At 42.6% G+C, this 18,974-nt stretch overlaps 1 protein-coding gene across 1 annotated transcript; it reads left to right on the top strand.

The window, feature by feature from the left end:
* Positions 1 to 1,651: 1,651 nt before the first annotated feature.
* DDX18 (DEAD-box helicase 18) lies at positions 1,652 to 18,026 on the top strand. Its single transcript, XM_080798282.1, has 14 exons — positions 1,652 to 1,814; positions 3,394 to 3,675; positions 5,681 to 5,821; positions 7,287 to 7,422; positions 8,083 to 8,183; positions 8,304 to 8,503; positions 8,599 to 8,713; positions 10,418 to 10,557; positions 11,652 to 11,813; positions 12,121 to 12,273; positions 12,948 to 13,061; positions 14,551 to 14,607; positions 14,964 to 15,141; positions 16,223 to 18,026. The coding sequence occupies exons 1-14, from the start codon at positions 1,730 to 1,732 to the stop codon at positions 16,363 to 16,365; spliced, it is 2,007 nt and encodes a 668-aa protein (XP_080654408.1). The 5' UTR covers positions 1,652 to 1,729; the 3' UTR covers positions 16,366 to 18,026.
* The last annotated feature ends 948 nt before the right edge of the window (positions 18,027 to 18,974 follow it).

The raw sequence follows: 18,974 nt of genomic DNA, 5'->3' as shown, positions 1-18,974 counted from the left end.
ATCTCAGATTGTTACTGGACCAAATAGAGTCTGCTCCTTGGTGAGCTATACACAGAACCTGTACCAGTTGATTGCCTTACAAGGTCATTTTGTTCAATAATTTCCAAAGCATGACTCCCTGAGCAAGGGAAAGCAGGATCCTTTTAGTAGGGTTTGCAATGATGTTCAGAGTGGAATTTTAACATTGTACTGAGGCTGAGGTTAACTGTTGGTCATTTCCGGCACTTTCTGATTCATCTTTGAAAACCTCGTCCTCAAATGTTTCTTTTTGTGCTTCAGCAGTTCATTCGTTAGTTTCTTAAAAAATTAAGCATAAGCTTCTTGGAGTGCCTTGGGTTCAGGAGGTCAGCCCTGAGTTCAGGGAGCCAGTCCTGAGTTCAGGGGGCCAAAGGTGCACACAGGTGACAAAACAAAATTAGAAGAACTGCATGGGTGAGCCATGATCCCTATGAAATTTAAATATGTAAATAAAGACATCATCTTCATTCTCTCCTCTGTTTGCTGCTAGCACAGTGCACATGCACAGAGGGTATGGAATGAAAGCCTCCATCAGGATCCCCATTCCCACACGAGGGTGCTGAGCTGTCATATGCTTCCCTGGTCACTGTGTAGTTTATCTTGTTTAATTTTCCATCCTCTCCATATGTCAACTCTGTTAGTTTCATAAAGGTGAACTGTGTGCATCTTACCCACCATTCTATTCCCAGGACGAAGCACACACATATCACATACTCCTAGCATAAACATGCTTTTAAAAATTGCTAAATCAGTGAATAACTGATAATGAATATATTCTGGAAGAAGAGACACTTGCGATGGGGACCCCAAGCCAGAAATTTCAAATAGTTAAACATACACTGAACAGATACTAAGATAGGCTCTAGAAGTGAGGGACAAACGGAATTTCAGAGGCACATGCATGATGAAATTCCACCTCCCCAAACTCTCCTGGATGCTTTCTGGGATCTGATCTAATGATATTGATTTGTTTGCTAGACCTCGAAATTCGCTCTGTTAAAAGTGTCAAGACTGAACTGAAAGGAGGGAGAGCAGGTTTATAAGGCAAAAGCCACAAGGTTACATAACTTGTTTCAAAAGAATTGCCATTACCCTCCCCCCGCAAAGTTAAAATGACTATTTATTATGCCATTGTCAATCTAGCTTGCAGAGGTTCATTAGCTCTATTTCAGCCCGAAGTAGAAGAATGTGTTCCAGGTGGTCCCAACCAACCAGCTGCAACTGACAAAAGTCAAGAATTCATGGTGTTCCAAGAACTGAAACAGCCGTGAAGAGACTCCTCTTCTCTATATCCTTCCAACCCTCTCTTGGCACTGCTTAACTTCGGAACCTTCTTTCACAAGGTAAAGATGAAATTTAGGTTTTATTCAATTTCCCGAATACTCCAGGATACAAAGAGGACAAGCACATGAAACTGGAGACTCCCTACACCCCCTGCTCGTCGTTGTTTCTTCAGCCTCCTCTGCGGAAGCTCGCACTCTCAGGACCCTCAATGGCCTGGGTCGGACTTCCACTCCTCTAGAGGGCGATGCGCAGAGTCCGGTCGCCGGAAGCATTTCCACCCCGGACTCAATTTTTTCCGGACGGCAGTCCTCCAGGAGTCCCGTGACGTATTTCCGGTAGGCCGCAGAACGCACGTGCGACCGGGAGGAAATAACGTCAACCCGGTAGCCGAGTTGTGGCGCCGCAGTGGAGGCGCTTTACCGACAACATGTCCCATCTACCCATGAAACTCCTGCGCAAGAAGATCGAGAAACGGAACCTGAAATTGCGCCAGCGAAACTTAAAGCTCCAGGGTGAGATGCGCGGAGCTTGGGGACTGGGGGCTTCGGGAGCTGCCGGAGCCCGCCCCTGGGTCGCGGCGCTGCTCTGCTCCGGAGTCACTGCATCCCTGAGGTGGCGCGACCGCTTCCCCCGTGGCACGTGTGTTTGTTGAGAGTGAAAGGCAGCCTGGCGCGGTTTCCAGTCGGTCCTGCTCGGGTGCCGCTCTCCGCGTGCCCCCGATCCGCTCCTGATGTTTTCCGAGCCTCGGTGTCTCCGTACAGAGTCACAGCAGGAGCAGGCCACCTGAATTTTCTCCAGGCCTCCCAGCGGGCTTCCAGCCAAGCCGGCTTTTCTGTGTCTCCCTTATTCTGTGTCCTTCCCACTTTCAGGTCCCACCTCATCCCCCAACCAAACCCGCTGGCCCATTTCCAGTCAAACACGTGGAACCTGTCATCTCCACGCGCCGCGTTTTCACATCTATTTAATGCCAACATTGCTTCAAACAAGCTCGTTTTACCATTGCCTTCCCCTATTCAGGTCCACTCTCGATTCCTGGACAATATCCTATTTGCAGCTCTAGAAGTGCCTTCTGCACGTGTCCAGTGCGTGCCCTCCCTGTCTTCCCATTGCTCCTAACTTTAAGTTATGAATTCCTCGAGCGCTTCTAGGCATTTGCATCCTTAATAAAGACTTAGCTGAAAAGGCTCTTACCTGAATGTCAGTTACCTTTCTTACCCACCTCGTTTGCAGTCCTAAGTTCCTAACAATGAGCCAGAGATCTTGAAGTTACCTTATCCTTTTTGGGGTCATATATAACGTATCAGTTCCCGAGGGCAATGTTGGAGGCGTAATTCTTTACCCTAGTTGGATTCCAGCAGAGATTAGTTGCTTGGAAGGAATCCTGAAGAAGAGGACAGGTTTGTGGGTTTTAGAAATGGTTTTGAACTTCCCTTGTATTTTCAGTTCTTATGAATTATATGGCACTACTAACTACACCTTGGTACTTAAAGTGACAACTAAAATTTAAAAAAAAAAAAAAGTTTCTAAAGTGTTGTTACTTTTTATTATATGTAAGCAGGGAAACTTTTAAAGACATCCTTAGGCATTTGTATATATATGATAAATACTGGGACCAGTAAGTGAATTTTCAATTCACTGCTGCCTAGGAAAGTTAGATTGAAAGTTTTGAAGTTACAGGAAAAGCAGTAGTTGTGTGAATAGATGATAGTCTTTTCTAATATGTCAGCTAGCCATGTATTTATCAAATACTTGATACAAAAGTGTTTATTTGTAGCTACCGGTGTCTGGCCCCATCTGTTTAAATGTTTAACTCCACTGAAGTTTTGCTGTCCCAGATTCTTAACTCCATATGGACAGAGATGTGGCTTTTTGAAGTTAAGAAATCAATATAGCTTTCCCTTTTGCAGCATTTTTCATTAAAGGAAACTTACTTGTCCTTTATTAGAATGCCATAAATTTAAGTGGTTTTAGTAATGTATATGAAAGGGTATTAAAAGCTAAATCATTTCAGTCATGGATACTTACCTTGGATTCCAAAGTTTTTAAACAAACCCTTTCTTTGTTCACAATGTGTGTTCTGTTTTTAAACAGGAGCCTCAGATGTGAGCTTATCAGAAACGCAAAATGGAGATACGTCTGAAGAACCAGTGGGAGGTGGGAAGGTTAAAAAATCCCTGAAACAGTCTGTGAATTTGGGCTCCTCAGAAGCCCAGAATGGAGAGAGAACTAAAACAGTGGAAACTGTACAAGTTAAGAAAAAAAAAAAGAAATCTACCATAAAAATCAATGGAGAAGCAGCAGCACAGCCTCCCAATTCAGAACCAAAAAAGAAGAAAAAGAAAAAGAGAAAAATGGTGGATGATGCTGGGCCTGGTAAGTACTTGTTTCTTTGAACTTCAGACATTCAGACAATTTTCACAGTTTCACCTTCCTTCTAATATTGTATTCACACAACATGCAAGAGTCACAATACTCACTAGCGTACCAGAAAATAACCTAGTAGCAAAAAGCAGCAGAGTGGGGACTGGGGATGTGACATTTTTATTTGTATTAAGATAGTGAGAAATGTCTCATATGCTTTTACACTCTCTAAAGACTGAAGAAAACCTTGAGCTTCAATGAAAGCCTCCTTTGAATTCTAGAAATTTGCTCTTTTTGATAGTTGGCTAGGCTTTTAAACAGACCATATTATGGCATAGGGTTTTAGGTTTATTACCTGTTTTCATACAGAATTGTGGCATTACACTAAAGACATCTGGGCTAATACATTCCTGTCTTCTCAGGCCTTTATTTCAGTGGACTTTGCATTAATGATTCTTTTTATTTACCCTTTTTTGTCCCAATTTTCTTTGCCTACTGTAAATTCCTCCTCTTGAAAGGAGACTTAGTAATAATTTGGATGTGCAAAGTGTATAAAAATAGCAGGTAACTTCTGTATAAATGGAATGTTAATTTCCAATGAGTAGAATGGCCAGGATGGGGGAGAGGCCACTTGCTTTTGGAAGATGGTTGGATTTGGATAAGCTTACATGAAAGAGAGGCATTTTATTTGAGATGTAAGCAAGCAGAGATTCCAAGGGAGAGTGTAACAGGTGTCAGCAAACTATTCAGCCCTCTGCCTACTTTTGGAAATAAAAGCTTTATTGGAACACTGCAGTGCACATTTCTTTACTTGGTCTTTATTGTGACAATCCCTGTGTCTTTATTGTGACAATTCCTGTAGGCCTGCAAAACCTGTAATGTTCACTCTCTGGGCCTTTATAGAAAAAGTTTCTCAACACCCGGGTTAGAACCTCCTATTCATCTAACATAGCTGAAATGAGGGTTTCATTTAGAAAGGAGCTTTTGCTGCCCATAGGTTGACCGTTTCCCAGAAGGGTGGTAGTCAGGTGCAAGGAAGAGGCCAGTCCTGGGCCACAGAGAGTCCTGAGTTTTGGTTCTGGTCAGTTCTGTTCTAACTCACGTAATTAGCTACCATGAATTTGTAGGAGCCCAGCATGGTAGTTAACCCATTTGATCCCAAATGGAACATTCAGGAGTGTGATGGGAGGTAAGGCTGGAAGGATACTGTAGGGCCCTGTTAGGAAAGCTATATGTAGAAGTGAAATGCCAGGAGGCCTTCCCCCTGCTTACGCTCACCACTTGGTTTCCAGGAGCTACCAGTTCCCGACACCTGACTAAGGGAATTGTACTTGCACTGAGGTCTCTTTAGTAACATGAAGAGCCTTCAGGGTTTCTGCTCATCTTTGAACCAAAGCTAGCTTTTTTATGGAAGATTTATGTTTAATGACACAGTAAGACAAATTAGTGCTTTTTAAGAATTCGAAAAACTATTAATCACAGTCCTTTTATTCCTCAGTGGAATACACAGAACTTGATGTAATCAGTATACTTACATTGCTCAACTTTTCAAATATGTCTTGGTCATTCGGAGTACCCGGGTGGCTCAGTCTTTATGGTCTGCCCTCGGCTTAGGTCATGATCCCATAGTCCTGGGATCAAGCCCTGCATTGGACTCCCTGTTCAGCGGGAAGCCTGCTTCTCCCTCTCCCGCTCCCCCTGCTTGTGCTCCCTCTCCCTCTGTGTCTTTCTCAAATAAATAAAATCTTAAAAAAAAAAAAATATTGGTCACTCAGGCTGCTATAATAGGCCTAAAAAATAAAGTTTTGTTGGCAAATCTGCATGTCCCCCTGGGTTTTTACATATAATTAAATCTTTAGTCATGAAAAAGACATTCTTAGCATATTAAAACTGGAAGTGTGTTAAGCTTTTGAAAACATACCTCTTTGCATTACACATCTTTTTGTTTTGTGATTGCATTCGGTATTTTATTTTAACCAAAAAATGGGGGGGGGGGTGTTTTCCTTTAAAACCAAAGATACCAAAAAAGTGAAAACTGAAGACAAAGGGGACTCTGAAGAAGGGGCCCAAGCTCCTGAAGGGACAGAAAACAGTATGGAGAAGCCAGATGATCAGGAAGAGGACAGTGAAGTGCCCAGCCTACCCCTAGGACTGACAGGTAACTTTAGAAAGTTTTCCAGAGAGACCTTAAATGTAGCATGCCTTCTGGATTATAGGATTTGAAGTTTCAGTTGTAACTTTTAATTTACCTCAAAAAAGTATTGACAAGAAATATTTTTATATCTAGTTACTGCTGCTTTACATTGTATGCCTTAGTTCTTGTCATTTCTCTGTTTTATTCTTTTTCTGCATTTCTGACACTAAATATTTTGGTTAGCACACAAACAGCTTTTGGGGTCCTCTTTTCCTTTGGTTTGTTGTTTTCTAAAGTTCATTCCATTTTGTAGTAGGAAAATCATTGGCCCAGAAGTTTAATACTGACCCAGTTAGTAGTAAGGAAGGATGAAATTCACGTTATTGAGGGACTTTGGCCAGGGTGACTTCCTTTGGCCTCTGTTTCTCCGTAAGGTCAAGAATTTGGCCAAAATCACTTGCCCAAAGCAGAAATGTCTAGGAGTTCCTTGAGTTGTTCGGTGTGGGTTTTTTATTTGTTAAAATAAAAATTTTACTTAAATTTTTACTTAAATTTATTTGTTTTTAAATTTTAAATAAATTTTTTTAAATTTATTTAAATTTAACTCTAACCCAGGGTTGCTTAATCAAAATTGTAAAGGTTGTGGCAGTGGTTCTCAACCAGGGCAGTTCTCCTTCCTTGGAGGGGTGATCACATCATCCCGATTTACCCAGAACTTGACCAATTTTAGCATCCAAAGTCCTGTGCATAAACCTTAGTCGCAGGCAAACCGTGAAGGTTGACTGCCAACACATTGGGTTTTCAGAACTGGGGGCTGGTACTGTCATTTAGTGGGTGGAGGTCAGGGAGGCTGCAGGACATCCAGTAATGCATGGGACAGCCTCTCACAACGAAGGATTATCCAGCCCAAAATGTCAGTAGCGCCAAGGTGGACAATACCTGGCTGATAAGCTGGGCAGGTATGGGGTGGGGGCTCCCCGGGGGATTTTGGTGTCTTCCCCGGCTGAAGAACCATTGCACACTTGACGTGCGAGTCCAGTCTAATGGGGTGTGGTATATCTGATCTTCTCGCTTGTCTTTTTGGCATGAGATTAACAGTTCTTTTGATTGATTTTGCACTTAGTTTCTTATACTAGATGCTTTCACTTTTTATTAAACACTTTCATTTCTCTCGGCACCACCCCAGTGCGTGACATATTCATCTCACACAAGTCCCTTGACTATATCTCCTCCCAGTCCATTACTGTTTTTGTTACAGGATAGGTTCTAGATGTTACACAGCTGTCAGCATTGGAGAAACTGAAAAGTCCAGGTCTTTTTCTTAGTTATTGTATGGGAATGGTGGGGGTTAGTCTTTCTTACTGGAAGAAGCTGTTTTCAGCTTCATTGCCACCCAGTGATGTTTCAAACAGCAAAACTAATTCATATAGCTGTAGCAGTATTAACTATTAAAGATAAGTTTGCTAATGATAAACTATCTTTTATTTAGGCGCATTTGAGGATACTTCATTTGCTTCTCTTACTGATCTTGTCAATGAGAACACTCTCAGGGCAATAAAAGAAATGGGTTTTACAAACATGACTGAAATTCAGCATAAAAGTATCAGACCACTTCTGGAAGGCAGGTATGATTAACATTGATATTTGGGCATTAGTACCTTTTTTTAGGTTTTTTTTTTTTTTTTAGTTTTTTTTAAAGATTTTATTTCTTTATTTCACACACTGATCACAAGTAGGCAGAGAGGCAGGCAGAGAGAGAGGGGGAAGCAGACTCCCTGCTGAGCAGAGAGCCTGATGTGGGGCTCGATCCCAGGACCCTGAGATGACCTGAGCCAAAGGCAGAGGCTTAACTCACTGAGCCACCCAGGCGCCCCATTAGTACCTTTTTTAGTGCTAATCATTTAGAAAGAAGATGCTGCCATGTTCTGTTGATATTTGTACTGTGCTTTGGGTTGATACATCCACGTTTCATTAAAGGCTTTAAGTTATTTACTAATGTTTGAAGAAAAGTGTTCATTTGGGTTGACACATGCTTCATTAAAGACTTTAAGTTACTAATGTTCGAAGAAAAGTGTTCGTTTCCGTTTTATAGCATAATTCTTATTTCTGGGTTAGATCTGTAACCTCTGATCGATTTCAGTGATAAGAAGCTAGGGACTTTGTTTTTCTTACTCACATTCTAGCCCTGATGCCTGGAATGTGATAGTACGTAGTAGATATTCAGTAAATGCTTGTTGAATAAGTAGACTGAATGTCTCTTTTTCCTTTCCATTGTTAATATTTAGGGATCTTCTAGCAGCCGCAAAAACAGGCAGTGGCAAAACGCTGGCATTTCTTATCCCTGCAGTCGAACTCATTGTCAAGTTAAAGTTCATGCCTAGGAATGGTGAGTCTCTGATCCAGTGGGTTTTGGGGGTATCGACCTAGAAGGTTATCATAGCTGTTATGGGCTCATGTCAATAACTACAGCTAGACTTTAACCATCTATCATTTTTTTGTCTTTTAGGAACTGGAGTTCTTATCCTCTCACCTACCAGGGAACTGGCCATGCAGACTTTCGGTGTTCTTAAGGAGCTAATGACGTACCATGTTCATACATACGGCTTGATAATGGGCGGCAGCAACAGGTCGGCTGAAGCACAGAAACTCGGCAATGGGATCAACATCATCGTGGCCACCCCAGGCCGCCTCCTAGACCACATGCAGGTAAAGCAGCACTGGAGGGGGCTGCCTGTCTTCTTGTCTCATGTGAAACCTGAACCTGACAGCTAATATGTTTTTCTTTGCCTTTGTCTTGCTAGAATACCCCAGGGTTTATGTATAAAAATCTTCAGTGTCTGGTTATTGATGAGGCTGATCGTATCTTGGATGTTGGGTTTGAAGAGGAATTAAAACAAATTATTAAACTTCTGCCAAGTAAGTAGGCTTAATATCTGCATGTGTTTGCCAAGTAGTTGTTGGAAGAGATGAGGGCGGTTCCTCTAGGAAAGCCATTCATCCCGGAATTGTAATCTCGCCAAACTAAGCGGTTGTGGCAGTCAGCCCTAGAGGTAGTTTGCAGTGCAAGCGTCAGACTTACTAGTAACTTAATGCAGTGGTTTTGCCACTTTAACATCCGTCTCACTCCCATCTGCCCCACCACGCCATCTTACTTTTTCTCACCACTGCCCCCCCACTGCCGACATCTCCAGGCAGCTGTGAATGTGTTGCCTGCCATGTTGCACTTGACTTGTGCATACCTGGGTTACAGTCCTTGCAACGTTATGAACTGTTTATGTCTGTAATAAGGCCAGGATTCCATTTATTATATGGTTTATTTTCTCATGCTTTTTGAAGTATAATTGATATAGTCTGTACATATTTTAAATATACAATTTGCTTTGACATGTTTACACCTGTGAAACCCATCACCCCAATCGTTGGAGAAAACCGCCTTTAACCATTAAGTATGGTATTAGCTATAGATTTTTTTTTTTTTTTTATCGCTGCCCTTTACCAGACAGGATGAGAATGATCCTTCTGTTCTTGGTTTGCTGAGATGCTTTTTGGTTTTGTTTTATCTGCACATACTGGTGGTTTTTATTAATCCAGAATGGCATATTGCAGATACTGTAGAGTCTGTACATTTATTCATTACAGAAATGGCATCCAAACCATTAGACATGAAATTGCAGGAGCAGGGGCGCCTGGGTGGCTCAGTGGATTAAGCCTCTGCCTTCAGCTCAGGTCACCATCTCAGGGTCCTGGGATCGAGCCCCGCATCAGGCTCTGCTCAGCAGGAAGCCTGCTTCTCCCTCTCTCTCTACCTGCCTCTCTGCCTACTTGTAATCTCTCTCTCTGTCAAATAACGAAATAAAATCTTTTTTTAAAAAAGCTTTTAAAAAAATTGCAGGAACAGCATAAAACAGAACAGTAACATCACAATCAGAAATAGATGTTAAATTCTATCAAATGCTTTCACTATGTCTGTTAAAATGATCAGATGTTTGCTTTTTTCATTAAGTGTTTCTTTGAATTTTAAATTTGTTAACTCAATTTATTTTATCAGTTAATTTTCAAATATTAAACAGCTCTGCGTTCCTGAAGTAAACCCCACTTGGTCATGATGCATTATCCTTTTTTTATGCTACATTCACCTTTGCTCAAATTTTTTAGAAATTTTGCATCTGTGCTTAAGAATCATTGTTCGGTTTTGGTATCAGGGTAATGGCTGCCTTCAAAGAATGAGTTGAGAAATAAAACCTCGGCAAATCCTGGAGAGATTGTGCAGAATTGTTAATATTTTTTCCTTGAGTATATGATAGAATTCACCAGTGGAAATCTTTGGGGCTGGAGTTTTCTTTATGTGATAATTTTAACTACAGTTTCTGTAATGGATACAGAGCTATTCAGGATTTCTTTTTCATCTCAAGTGAGCTTTAGCCATTTGTCTCTCAAGGAAATTGTCCATTTTATCTGTCAAATTTATAGATGTAAAGTTGTTCAAGATATTCCCATCTTAATATCTGTAGTGATATCACACATCACATTCTTGCTAGTTTTACTCAGTATTTCTAGCAGTGAGGCAATGCTAACGAGTTTCTGAAATATTGGGGTTATTTTTATTTGTATCCGTTTCAGCACGCAGGCAAACCATGCTCTTTTCTGCCACACAAACTCGAAAAGTTGAGGACTTGGCAAGGATTTCTTTGAAAAAGGAGCCATTGTATGTTGGTGTTGATGATGATAAAGCTAATGCAACAGTGGATGGTCTTGAGCAGGTACTCTGTCAAGATCTTACATTTTCGGATCATCTTCGGTGTCCTTGTAATTGTTTGGAGGATCATCCCAAAAGCAGATGGACTGATGAACTTTTAATTCAAATACGGTGAATTTGGGTATGGGCTCTTGGCATCACAAGTCTTGAATTCTGAATAATTTGATCAGCTCTCTTTATTCTGTCTCTTAATACTGCTTGCCACATAGGAGACACTAATCACTGCCAAGTGTAAATGCAATAAAAAGTGAAAAGAAAGTGTTTTTAATGATCTTTTGCTCTAAGATGCAAGGTGAGTTAGCGGATAGAGAGGCTGGCTTCAGGCACATTGCTGTGAAAAATTGGAAATGAGGTGACAGATCCAAACTAGGTGGATTGAAAACAGAACTTTTGAGTATTTTGATAAATAAAATATTTCAAATAATGATCTCGCTTAAAAATTGTGTTCATTGTATATTTTTAAAAATATATTCACTAGGCTTTGTTACCTTGCTTAAGACAGCGCATTTAGCGGGGCGCCTGGGTGGCTCAGTGTGTTAAAGCCTCTGCCTTCGGCTCAGGTCATGATCCCAGGGTCCTGGGATTGAGCCCCGCGTTGGGCTCTCTGCTCAGCAGGAAGCCTGCTTCCTCCTCTCTCTCTCTCTGCCTCTCTCTCCCCCTACTTGAGATCTCTGTCTGTCAAATAAATAAATAAAATATTAAAAAAAAAAAAAAGACAGTGCATTTAGGCTGTAGTTATTTGAGATCTTGCTATTAGGAACCTTTTTAAAAATGAAGCATTGCTATGCTTTAAGGGTTCCAGCACGTAGAGATGTTATTTTATTATGGTTGCACAAACTGTGGATAACCAGAAGTCTGTAACCTCAGAAATACAAAAAGTATTTAGTATTTAGTGATTGTACCCAGTAAAAGGAGTCAGAAGGGCTAAAATTAGTCTTCACTTTAGAGATGCTTTACTATAATGAACTCAGTAATTTTGCTCTAGGTAAGGCACGTTGGTGTACATGCACTGTTTATCTGAGCTCTCCATCAAATTATATTGGTTCATGAAGCTGAAAGTGTCTGATTATTTTTATCTGTTCACTTGAACGACTCTAGGGCTATGTTGTTTGTCCCTCGGAAAAGAGATTCCTCCTACTCTTTACATTCCTTAAGAAGAACCGGAAGAAGAAACTGATGGTCTTCTTTTCATCCTGTAAGTCCGTGAAATACCACTATGAGTTGCTGAACTACATCGATTTGCCTGTCTTGGCCATTCATGTAAGTGATTATCATGAGTTTATTAAAAAACAGTTAACACTTATCAAGTATATGGACTGGGGTTTTCGGTATCACAGTCTCTAAACATAGAATGATCTTATGTGGAGGGAGTTTTGCTGGGTGTGGAAGGGTGCGGACCACAAAGGGATAAGAGATAACCATCCACCTAGGGAAAAGAGATCCAGGCCAGAGAGTGAAATGGAAATGAAGCAGGTTAACAACTCCACAGCTGGGGGGTTGTACCTCCAGACCTCCCAGAAATGACCTCAAGTTTCCAGCTCTAATGGATGCTTTGATTTCATTCTAGGGAAGGCAGAAGCAAAATAAGCGTACAACCACATTCTTCCAGTTCTGCAACGCAGATTCAGGGATATTGTTATGTACTGACGTGGCAGCGAGAGGGCTGGATATTCCTGAAGTTGACTGGATTGTTCAGTATGACCCTCCAGATGACCCCAAGGTAACTGGCATCCTTGGAATTTCTCCCCAAGGGCTCTGTGCTAAGGAATGAACTTTCTGGTTTCCCTGAGACACACTGTATTTCATATTCAGAGGTTGATCCATAGTTATCCATGTCCTGTTGTACTGCACACTGACTGCAGTATTTCTCTGGTAGCTAGGGCTACAGTAGCAAGACCCAAAGCGGGCGTGCCAAGATTTGAGAAGCCTCAGTGCGGCTGAAGTTAGTAATGTTATGTGCTTAGAATGGTCTGTGAAGAGTGGTAGGTGTTAGAAGAAAATAAAATTCACTTCCAGAAAATAGGTAAGATTCTGCAGCATATGTAGTAGAAGACGTTTTATTAAATATTGTCAACAGCAGTATATGATATAAATTATTAGCTAGCACAAAAACATGTTCAAAAAGTAATTTTGAAGACAAAGCACACTTAGTAGTCATTAATGTGAATATCTCGTCCAGTGGGTATCGGGCCTCGATCATGGCTGTTACCTCTTTGGTCATGGTCCATACAGAAGTAAGGAACATGGCCAGCATGTGTGTGGTGCGGCCCTAGGGGAAGAGCACTATCTCATCCAGGTGTGCTGACATGCTCTGTCCATTACCATGCAGGTTCTGGAAAGGCAGGTACCCATGGAAGTTGGTGTATTAATTCAGGTTTTCTCTCTCCAACAAAGGAATATATTCATCGTGTGGGAAGAACAGCCAGAGGCCTAAACGGGAGAGGGCATGCCTTGCTCATTTTACGCCCTGAAGAATTGGGTTTCCTTCGTTACTTGAAGCAATCCAAGGTAAAGATCTTGGTTTGGAAAATTGTAAGCTGGGGGCAGATTCCTGTTGGTAGACATTGTGTCGGTACCACTGGCCTTAAGCACCATTTCTGGATGGGTCTGAGGCGTCGGGAGTTGTTGCAGCGCTCTGGGAACAGTTAGAACAATTAGATTGGGCCGGTGAGATTAGATGAGCGTCTGGCCTGAAACGCAAACAGCCCTTGGCCCCTCTTGCTCAGCAGTGCATCTTGGTGTCCCCAGGCATTGTCCCTTTCCCTAGCCCTGTTGAAACCGCTTTCACCCCCTCTAAGCTCCCTCACACCAGGTCGTCTCCACCTGCCCCGCTGCTGCAGCCTTGTTTTCATGAGGACTCCATTTACTCCTGCCTCTTCTCCATCCTCGTGTCCCATACTCCTTGACCCTCTTCTACCTCCAGTCTCTCCTCTTACATCTCAAGTCTCCCACTAAAAAAACAACTTTGACCCTAAGCCCATTCTCCTTCCCCTTCTGCCATGGTTGCTGCTGATTGTCTTTCTTCCTTCTGCTGTTTTGGAAAGTGGCTTTTCTTTCCTCTGTTTACTGCCCCCTTAGCCTGATCCCTAGCGTACCCTCATCTGGCTCTGGCCTCAACTCCATCCACCGCACTTGACTTCATTAGACTCCTAACTGACCTCTTTGCGGCTCGATCTTGTGTGCACCTGTCAGGACTTCTCTTGACATTTGCTTCCCCTTTGGCCTCCTTTGGCACAGTCTTACCAGGTGGATTTTCCTCCACCCTGAAAGTATGTGCAGTTCCCAGAAATGGCCTTTGGTGTCTTTGCTCTAGAATGCCCTTTTCTGGATCTTCTGAATGCTCCTGGTTTCAATGAGCTGTGGTGTGTTATGGGACGCCATCACTGATCTCCTGTTGTTGGCGTTCCCACAGCATGAGTGTTCATCCAGCTGTCCCCTTACCCCCAATCTGTCTTCTCTGCCAGACTGCAGGTTCTGAGGGCGGGACTCGGACAGCTGTTTTTCCAGCACTTCTCCGAGGTCTGGCATTTTTGCAGTTACCTAATAAGTGATGACTGGTGAGAGATCCTTCCCATAGGGGGTGTGTGGTCATCGTGAGCTCTGGTATCACAGACCCTAGTCACAGGACAGGGTGGCAGTAGGACAGCTCTCCTGACATGGAGGGTGGGACCAGTGGTCCTGACTGGAAGCATCAGGCTGTTTCATGCTGCATCTGTAGAGAAAAGGGCTTCATTGACTTACTGTTCCTGTCTGTCTCTCGGCTTTCCTTTCAGGAAGGTTCCTCAGCACAATGTATGTGAAGATAGCAGAGGTTAGATAGGACTTTTCCACTGGCTGCGGGAGACCAGAAGAGCGGCTCTCTGTCCTGAGGGAGTCCCACAGGCCTGGCTGTCCTTCTGGTTCTTCATGGGACAGGACGCTTGTCACTGCTAGATCATCTACAAGTCTGAATATTGATCCATCTTGGTTTACTAATCTTTGTGCTTTTGTTTTCTAGGTTCCATTAAGTGAATTTCAGTTTTCCTGGTCCAAAATTTCTGACATTCAGTCTCAGGTATGTTTGGTATTTTTATTTGCATGGTTTTTGGTTTTTGGAGCTTTTTTTTTAAACATTTGTGAGGAAGAGGGAGTCTCAGTTGGTGATCATTGTCCTCTGACTCTCCCCTTTCATGAACCAGGTTTGGACTGTGATCTTTTAGGGTCCTTGCTATGCTGCTTACCATGTTTCTGTGTTCCCTACCTTGTTCCAGTTCATACCTTATACAGACTTTGACATTATTCTCACTGCACCCTAATTTTGCAAATATTACAAAACTTGTAACAAGTGTATTGGAACAGATTTTTTTTGTTCTAATACATACGAAATCTCCTTTCATATTTTATTGAAACCAATGTCTCTTTTCGTTTCAGCTTGAAAAATTGATTGAAAAGAACTACTTCCTTCATAAGTCAGCCCAGGAAGCGTATAAATCCTACATTCGAGCATATGATTCCCACTCTCTGAAACAGATCTTCAATGTTAATAACTTAAATTTGCCTCAGGTTGCTCTTTCGTTTGGTTTCAAGGTGCCTCCTTTTGTTGATCTGAGTATCCTTTTCTTTGTTGGCAGGAATTCATTTGGAAACTGAGGGACAGAAGGTTGACGTGGGCTTAGCACTTGGTTTGGGGTGTGCTCCGGCTGTCTGGAGCCCCGGGAGTTCATTCTGGTCACTGCTTGTCAGCGCTAGTTCACAGTGGGCAGGGCTTAGCTGTCGCGGTGGGGATTATAGACACAGGACAACCTGCGCTTTAGGCCTTTAGGAACTTGTCAGGCAGACCAGGAGAGCGAGAGAGTTGTGCGTTCCGGAGAGAAGCCAGAGAGGTACAGTGGCAGGGCTCAGCCGCGGTGAGGCTTCCCCTAACGAGGTCATGGGGAGCAGCACGCCCTGGGGCTGAAGGGAGAAGATGGGGCCTCCAAATGTGTTTATCGCCTCACAGCCATGGAAGGATTTCGTGCAAGGAAGTTGCAAGGCTAGCAAAAGACAGCAGCTCGTAAGTGCTACCCAGGGTAAAAGCCAAGGGAACGCCTGCAGTTGCTTCTGTTGCAGTTGATCATCTGTACTTGATCTTCATGTTTCCCAGCAAGGCAGCAAACAGCAAAAGTGAGGCCTGCGAGTTAGCGCTGTGGCGCCGACTCCCGAGGGGACGAGACGGGGGTCCCCATCCTCATTGTAGGTAGTGAGTAAGTGTCTGCTGTGATGCATACTTGCTGAATCGTGAGGAAGGAAGAGCAGCAACTCCTTCAGGTGGCTAAGCATTCCTGAATCCACTCCGAACAGACGTGAAAGTCATTTGACAGTGAGGGTGGTTTTTATTGTGTTTCTGTAGACTTGCTGATGTACCTCTCAACTTCTTATAAATCATTGTCTTCAGTTTCATTGTGCAGGGAAAACAATACGGCTGTTACATTGGGTTTCAAAATCACACCTGCTCACTTTAGTCCATGATCCCGTGACCACTCCAGACTTCCTGGAAATGGGTCACGTGGGTTTATGGTCCCGTTTTCCTAGTGTGAGGAGGGGTTGTGGGAGTGGAGCGGTGGGGGTCGTGCTGGCTTGTTCTCTGTGTGGGTATTAGATGAGAGCTCATTGTCTTGGCGTTGCTTAATTTCCTTAACCTTCACCTTTAGACGTGAACAGCAATGACGGCAAGCTTAAAAAGAGAGGAGGCGGTGGTGGCTTCGGCTACCAGAAAGCCAAAAAAGTCGAGAAGTCCAAAATCTTCAAACACATTAGCAAGAAGTCCTCCGACAGCCGGCAGTTCTCCCACTGAAGACACACCTTCCTTTTGTCTCGAATAGCTTTGTCCTGAAATGGATTTTTCCCCCTTTTTCTAACAGAGGAATTGTAGCTTCAGGATTGGGACTGATGGAACAGGAGTATGAGTTGACGGTTGCAAGCTCCAGGCACTGATACTTCCAGGGATACCGCTCTTATTTCGGGATGTAAAACAGAGTTCAATTTTTCTAGGTTGTTCAAGAGCAAAACAAGGGATCTTTTGGATTTTGTTGGGCAACAGAGTATTTTAGATCTTTTGCCTCCAAATTTGTCATTGTTTTGGGTGGGCAGGGTATTTTTAATTTTTTATTTAAAATCAAGTAATTAACATAAAATATATTACTGGTTCCAGAGGTGGAGTTAGGTGATTCATCAGTCTTCTGTATATCCAGTGCTCATTACGTCACGTGCCCTCCTTAATGTCCGTTACCCAGTTCAGCCTGCCTTAGAAGGCAGTGACCTTATACACTGGGGATGGTGATGCAGAAAATTATCTGTTTTTTTGTTTTTGTTTTTGTTTTTGTTGTTTTGGTTGTTTCTTGGATCTTAACCATAGTTCTTGACCTCCCCTGAAAATGCTACTGTGGCTAGGAAGCATGTTACATTAAAGGTGGTGTTGGTTTTTGTATACTCCAGATTTTAAAGCAGTGAGCCTTTCCTTTTTTTTTTTTTAAGAGCCCACAGTGTAGGTTATTTGTCACTGTTATTTGAATAAAGCACCCTTCGCAGTCCTAACATTTGTTGGAAACAGTGGGAACCTGAGATTTCTGAGCCTCATTTACACCAATATATGTGTAATAATCTGTTATTCTCCCTTTAATAACTTAGCGAATATCTTTTTGAAAAAGGCACGTAATGACGATACCGCTCATTCAGCTTTGTTCCAAGTGGTTTGGATTTTGTTGAACCCTTTTAACTCTGCAGAGTATTCAGGGAGGCAGAACATTTTTTGAGGAAAAGTTGCCCCTTCCAGATCTGTGAAATGAAAATAGGTTTATGATGAAGATTGAAAATGAACAGCGGTCAAAAAGAGCAGCAAAGGTGGGGGTTTCATCACATGGGGTTTTTTGTTGTAGGAACTCTTGACTTCTAGAGTATTTAGTATGTCTTGTTTTATTTCCAGTGCATTTTATAACTATAAAATGGTTATTACATTTTGGTCAATTTGAAACCAAAGTTGCTGGCATTGTTTTGCTGTTGTGCTAGTTAATATTCATAGACTCCTGTTAAGTACAAATACACCGAGAACATCAAATGTGGTGGAAACAGCCTAATACAAATAGCATCCCAGTAGTTTAAAAAAAAAAAGTGATCCTCTGTGTCTGGGTTTGACCATTGTCCCCTGGCCAAACCTGTCCTTGGATTCAGGCCTTGACTGTTAGACTCCTGGCATTTAAGAATGCTTCACCTAAGACGTTCAGTAATTTTTTTTTTTTTTAAATAATCATGTCTCAAAAAAAACCACAAAAACAAAGGGAAGACTCTTTAATCACAGAGCAAGGGTAAAAACTCAGTATTTTCATACATAGCCATCAGAGGTTTTGTATACGTACTTTTAAATTTTCTATCAGAAGTGAAGTCATCTTTTACTCCCTACTTGTAACCAGCTTGTTTCATAACTTGTTATTTTCCTGTGTCATTAAATAATTACATCCATTTTATATTTCATTTTATGACTGTTTTGTTAACCCCTGCTTGGTCTGTGTAGACCAAGGTTCTAAGTCCCTGCTCATCCCCAAGGGACTCTCTTGTCTCAGCCTGTCTCATGCTCCTATTTGTCCTGCCGTGGTTGACGTCCAGTAGGAGTAGAAGTCAGTCTGCAGAGATGTTATGAGTTAAGTACATAAAAAGGTGGAAAGATTGTGCTTTCTATAGTAATGGCTCATTCCAGGTCCTTGCAGAGTCAGGAGGTTCTGCTGGCGGCATGGCCCAGACAAGGGACCTAACAGCCACTTTTGACCAACCTGGCCAGGATTCGGATGTGAGGGAGCCAGTGATTAGAAGCAGAAACAGGGTCAGTCAGGGCAGTCTCATGTGCAAGGCTCATTTGTACAAGAGGAAGAGATCCTTGGGCTTCTGTGCTGTGAGCACAGCCACTGGTAGCATTCGTTGGGGCCATGAACTCGACAAACAGGATTTAAGTGGCTTTATCCAGGAGGGTTAGAATGCTCTCTGTTGAGCGCACTCCCCAGGAAAGGTCTGCTGCTAAATACATCGGCTACAGCGGCTTGTCAAATCTGGAGCCAGCTTGGGCCTTTTGGAGTGCACATGAGATTTCTGGCCGTTCAGTCCCCTGGAGTTGGGATCTGCCCCAGGTTTTGGAAAGTGATCCAGGTCAGCGTCTTCCTCGGGCAGCTGTCAGATAGAAGAATGCAATTTTCAGGGCTGCTCTCCATTGTACTAGGTATTAGACAGAGGCAGTAATTGTGCCTTTGGATAATCCTAGGTCATCATGAATCGAAAGCCTGTTCCATGCCAGAGGACAGGAATAAATATGGCCAAGCTCCTCTTAGGAACCTGGTTACAGTACAGCGAAGGGAAAGAGGTGTCATAAACAATTGCAGTATTGTTTTCCAAGCCATGCAAGGGATGCAGATAGAGATT

The sequence above is a fragment of the Martes martes genome (assembly GCF_963455335.1).
Source record: "Martes martes genome assembly, chromosome: 3".
NCBI classification, from domain to species: Eukaryota; Metazoa; Chordata; class Mammalia; order Carnivora; family Mustelidae; genus Martes; species Martes martes.
This window is presented reverse-complemented; position numbering and strand designations above follow the sequence as displayed.

Coding starts and splice junctions, on each gene's coding strand:
- DDX18 (XM_080798282.1), top strand. CDS start 1,730: ATGTCCCATCTACCCATGAAACTCCTGCGCAAGAAGATCGAGAAACGG. Junction 1,815..3,393: donor GCGAAACTTAAAGCTCCAGG/GTGAGATGCGCG, acceptor GTTTTTAAACAG/GAGCCTCAGATGTGAGCTTA. Junction 8,714..10,417: donor AATTATTAAACTTCTGCCAA/GTAAGTAGGCTT, acceptor TATCCGTTTCAG/CACGCAGGCAAACCATGCTC.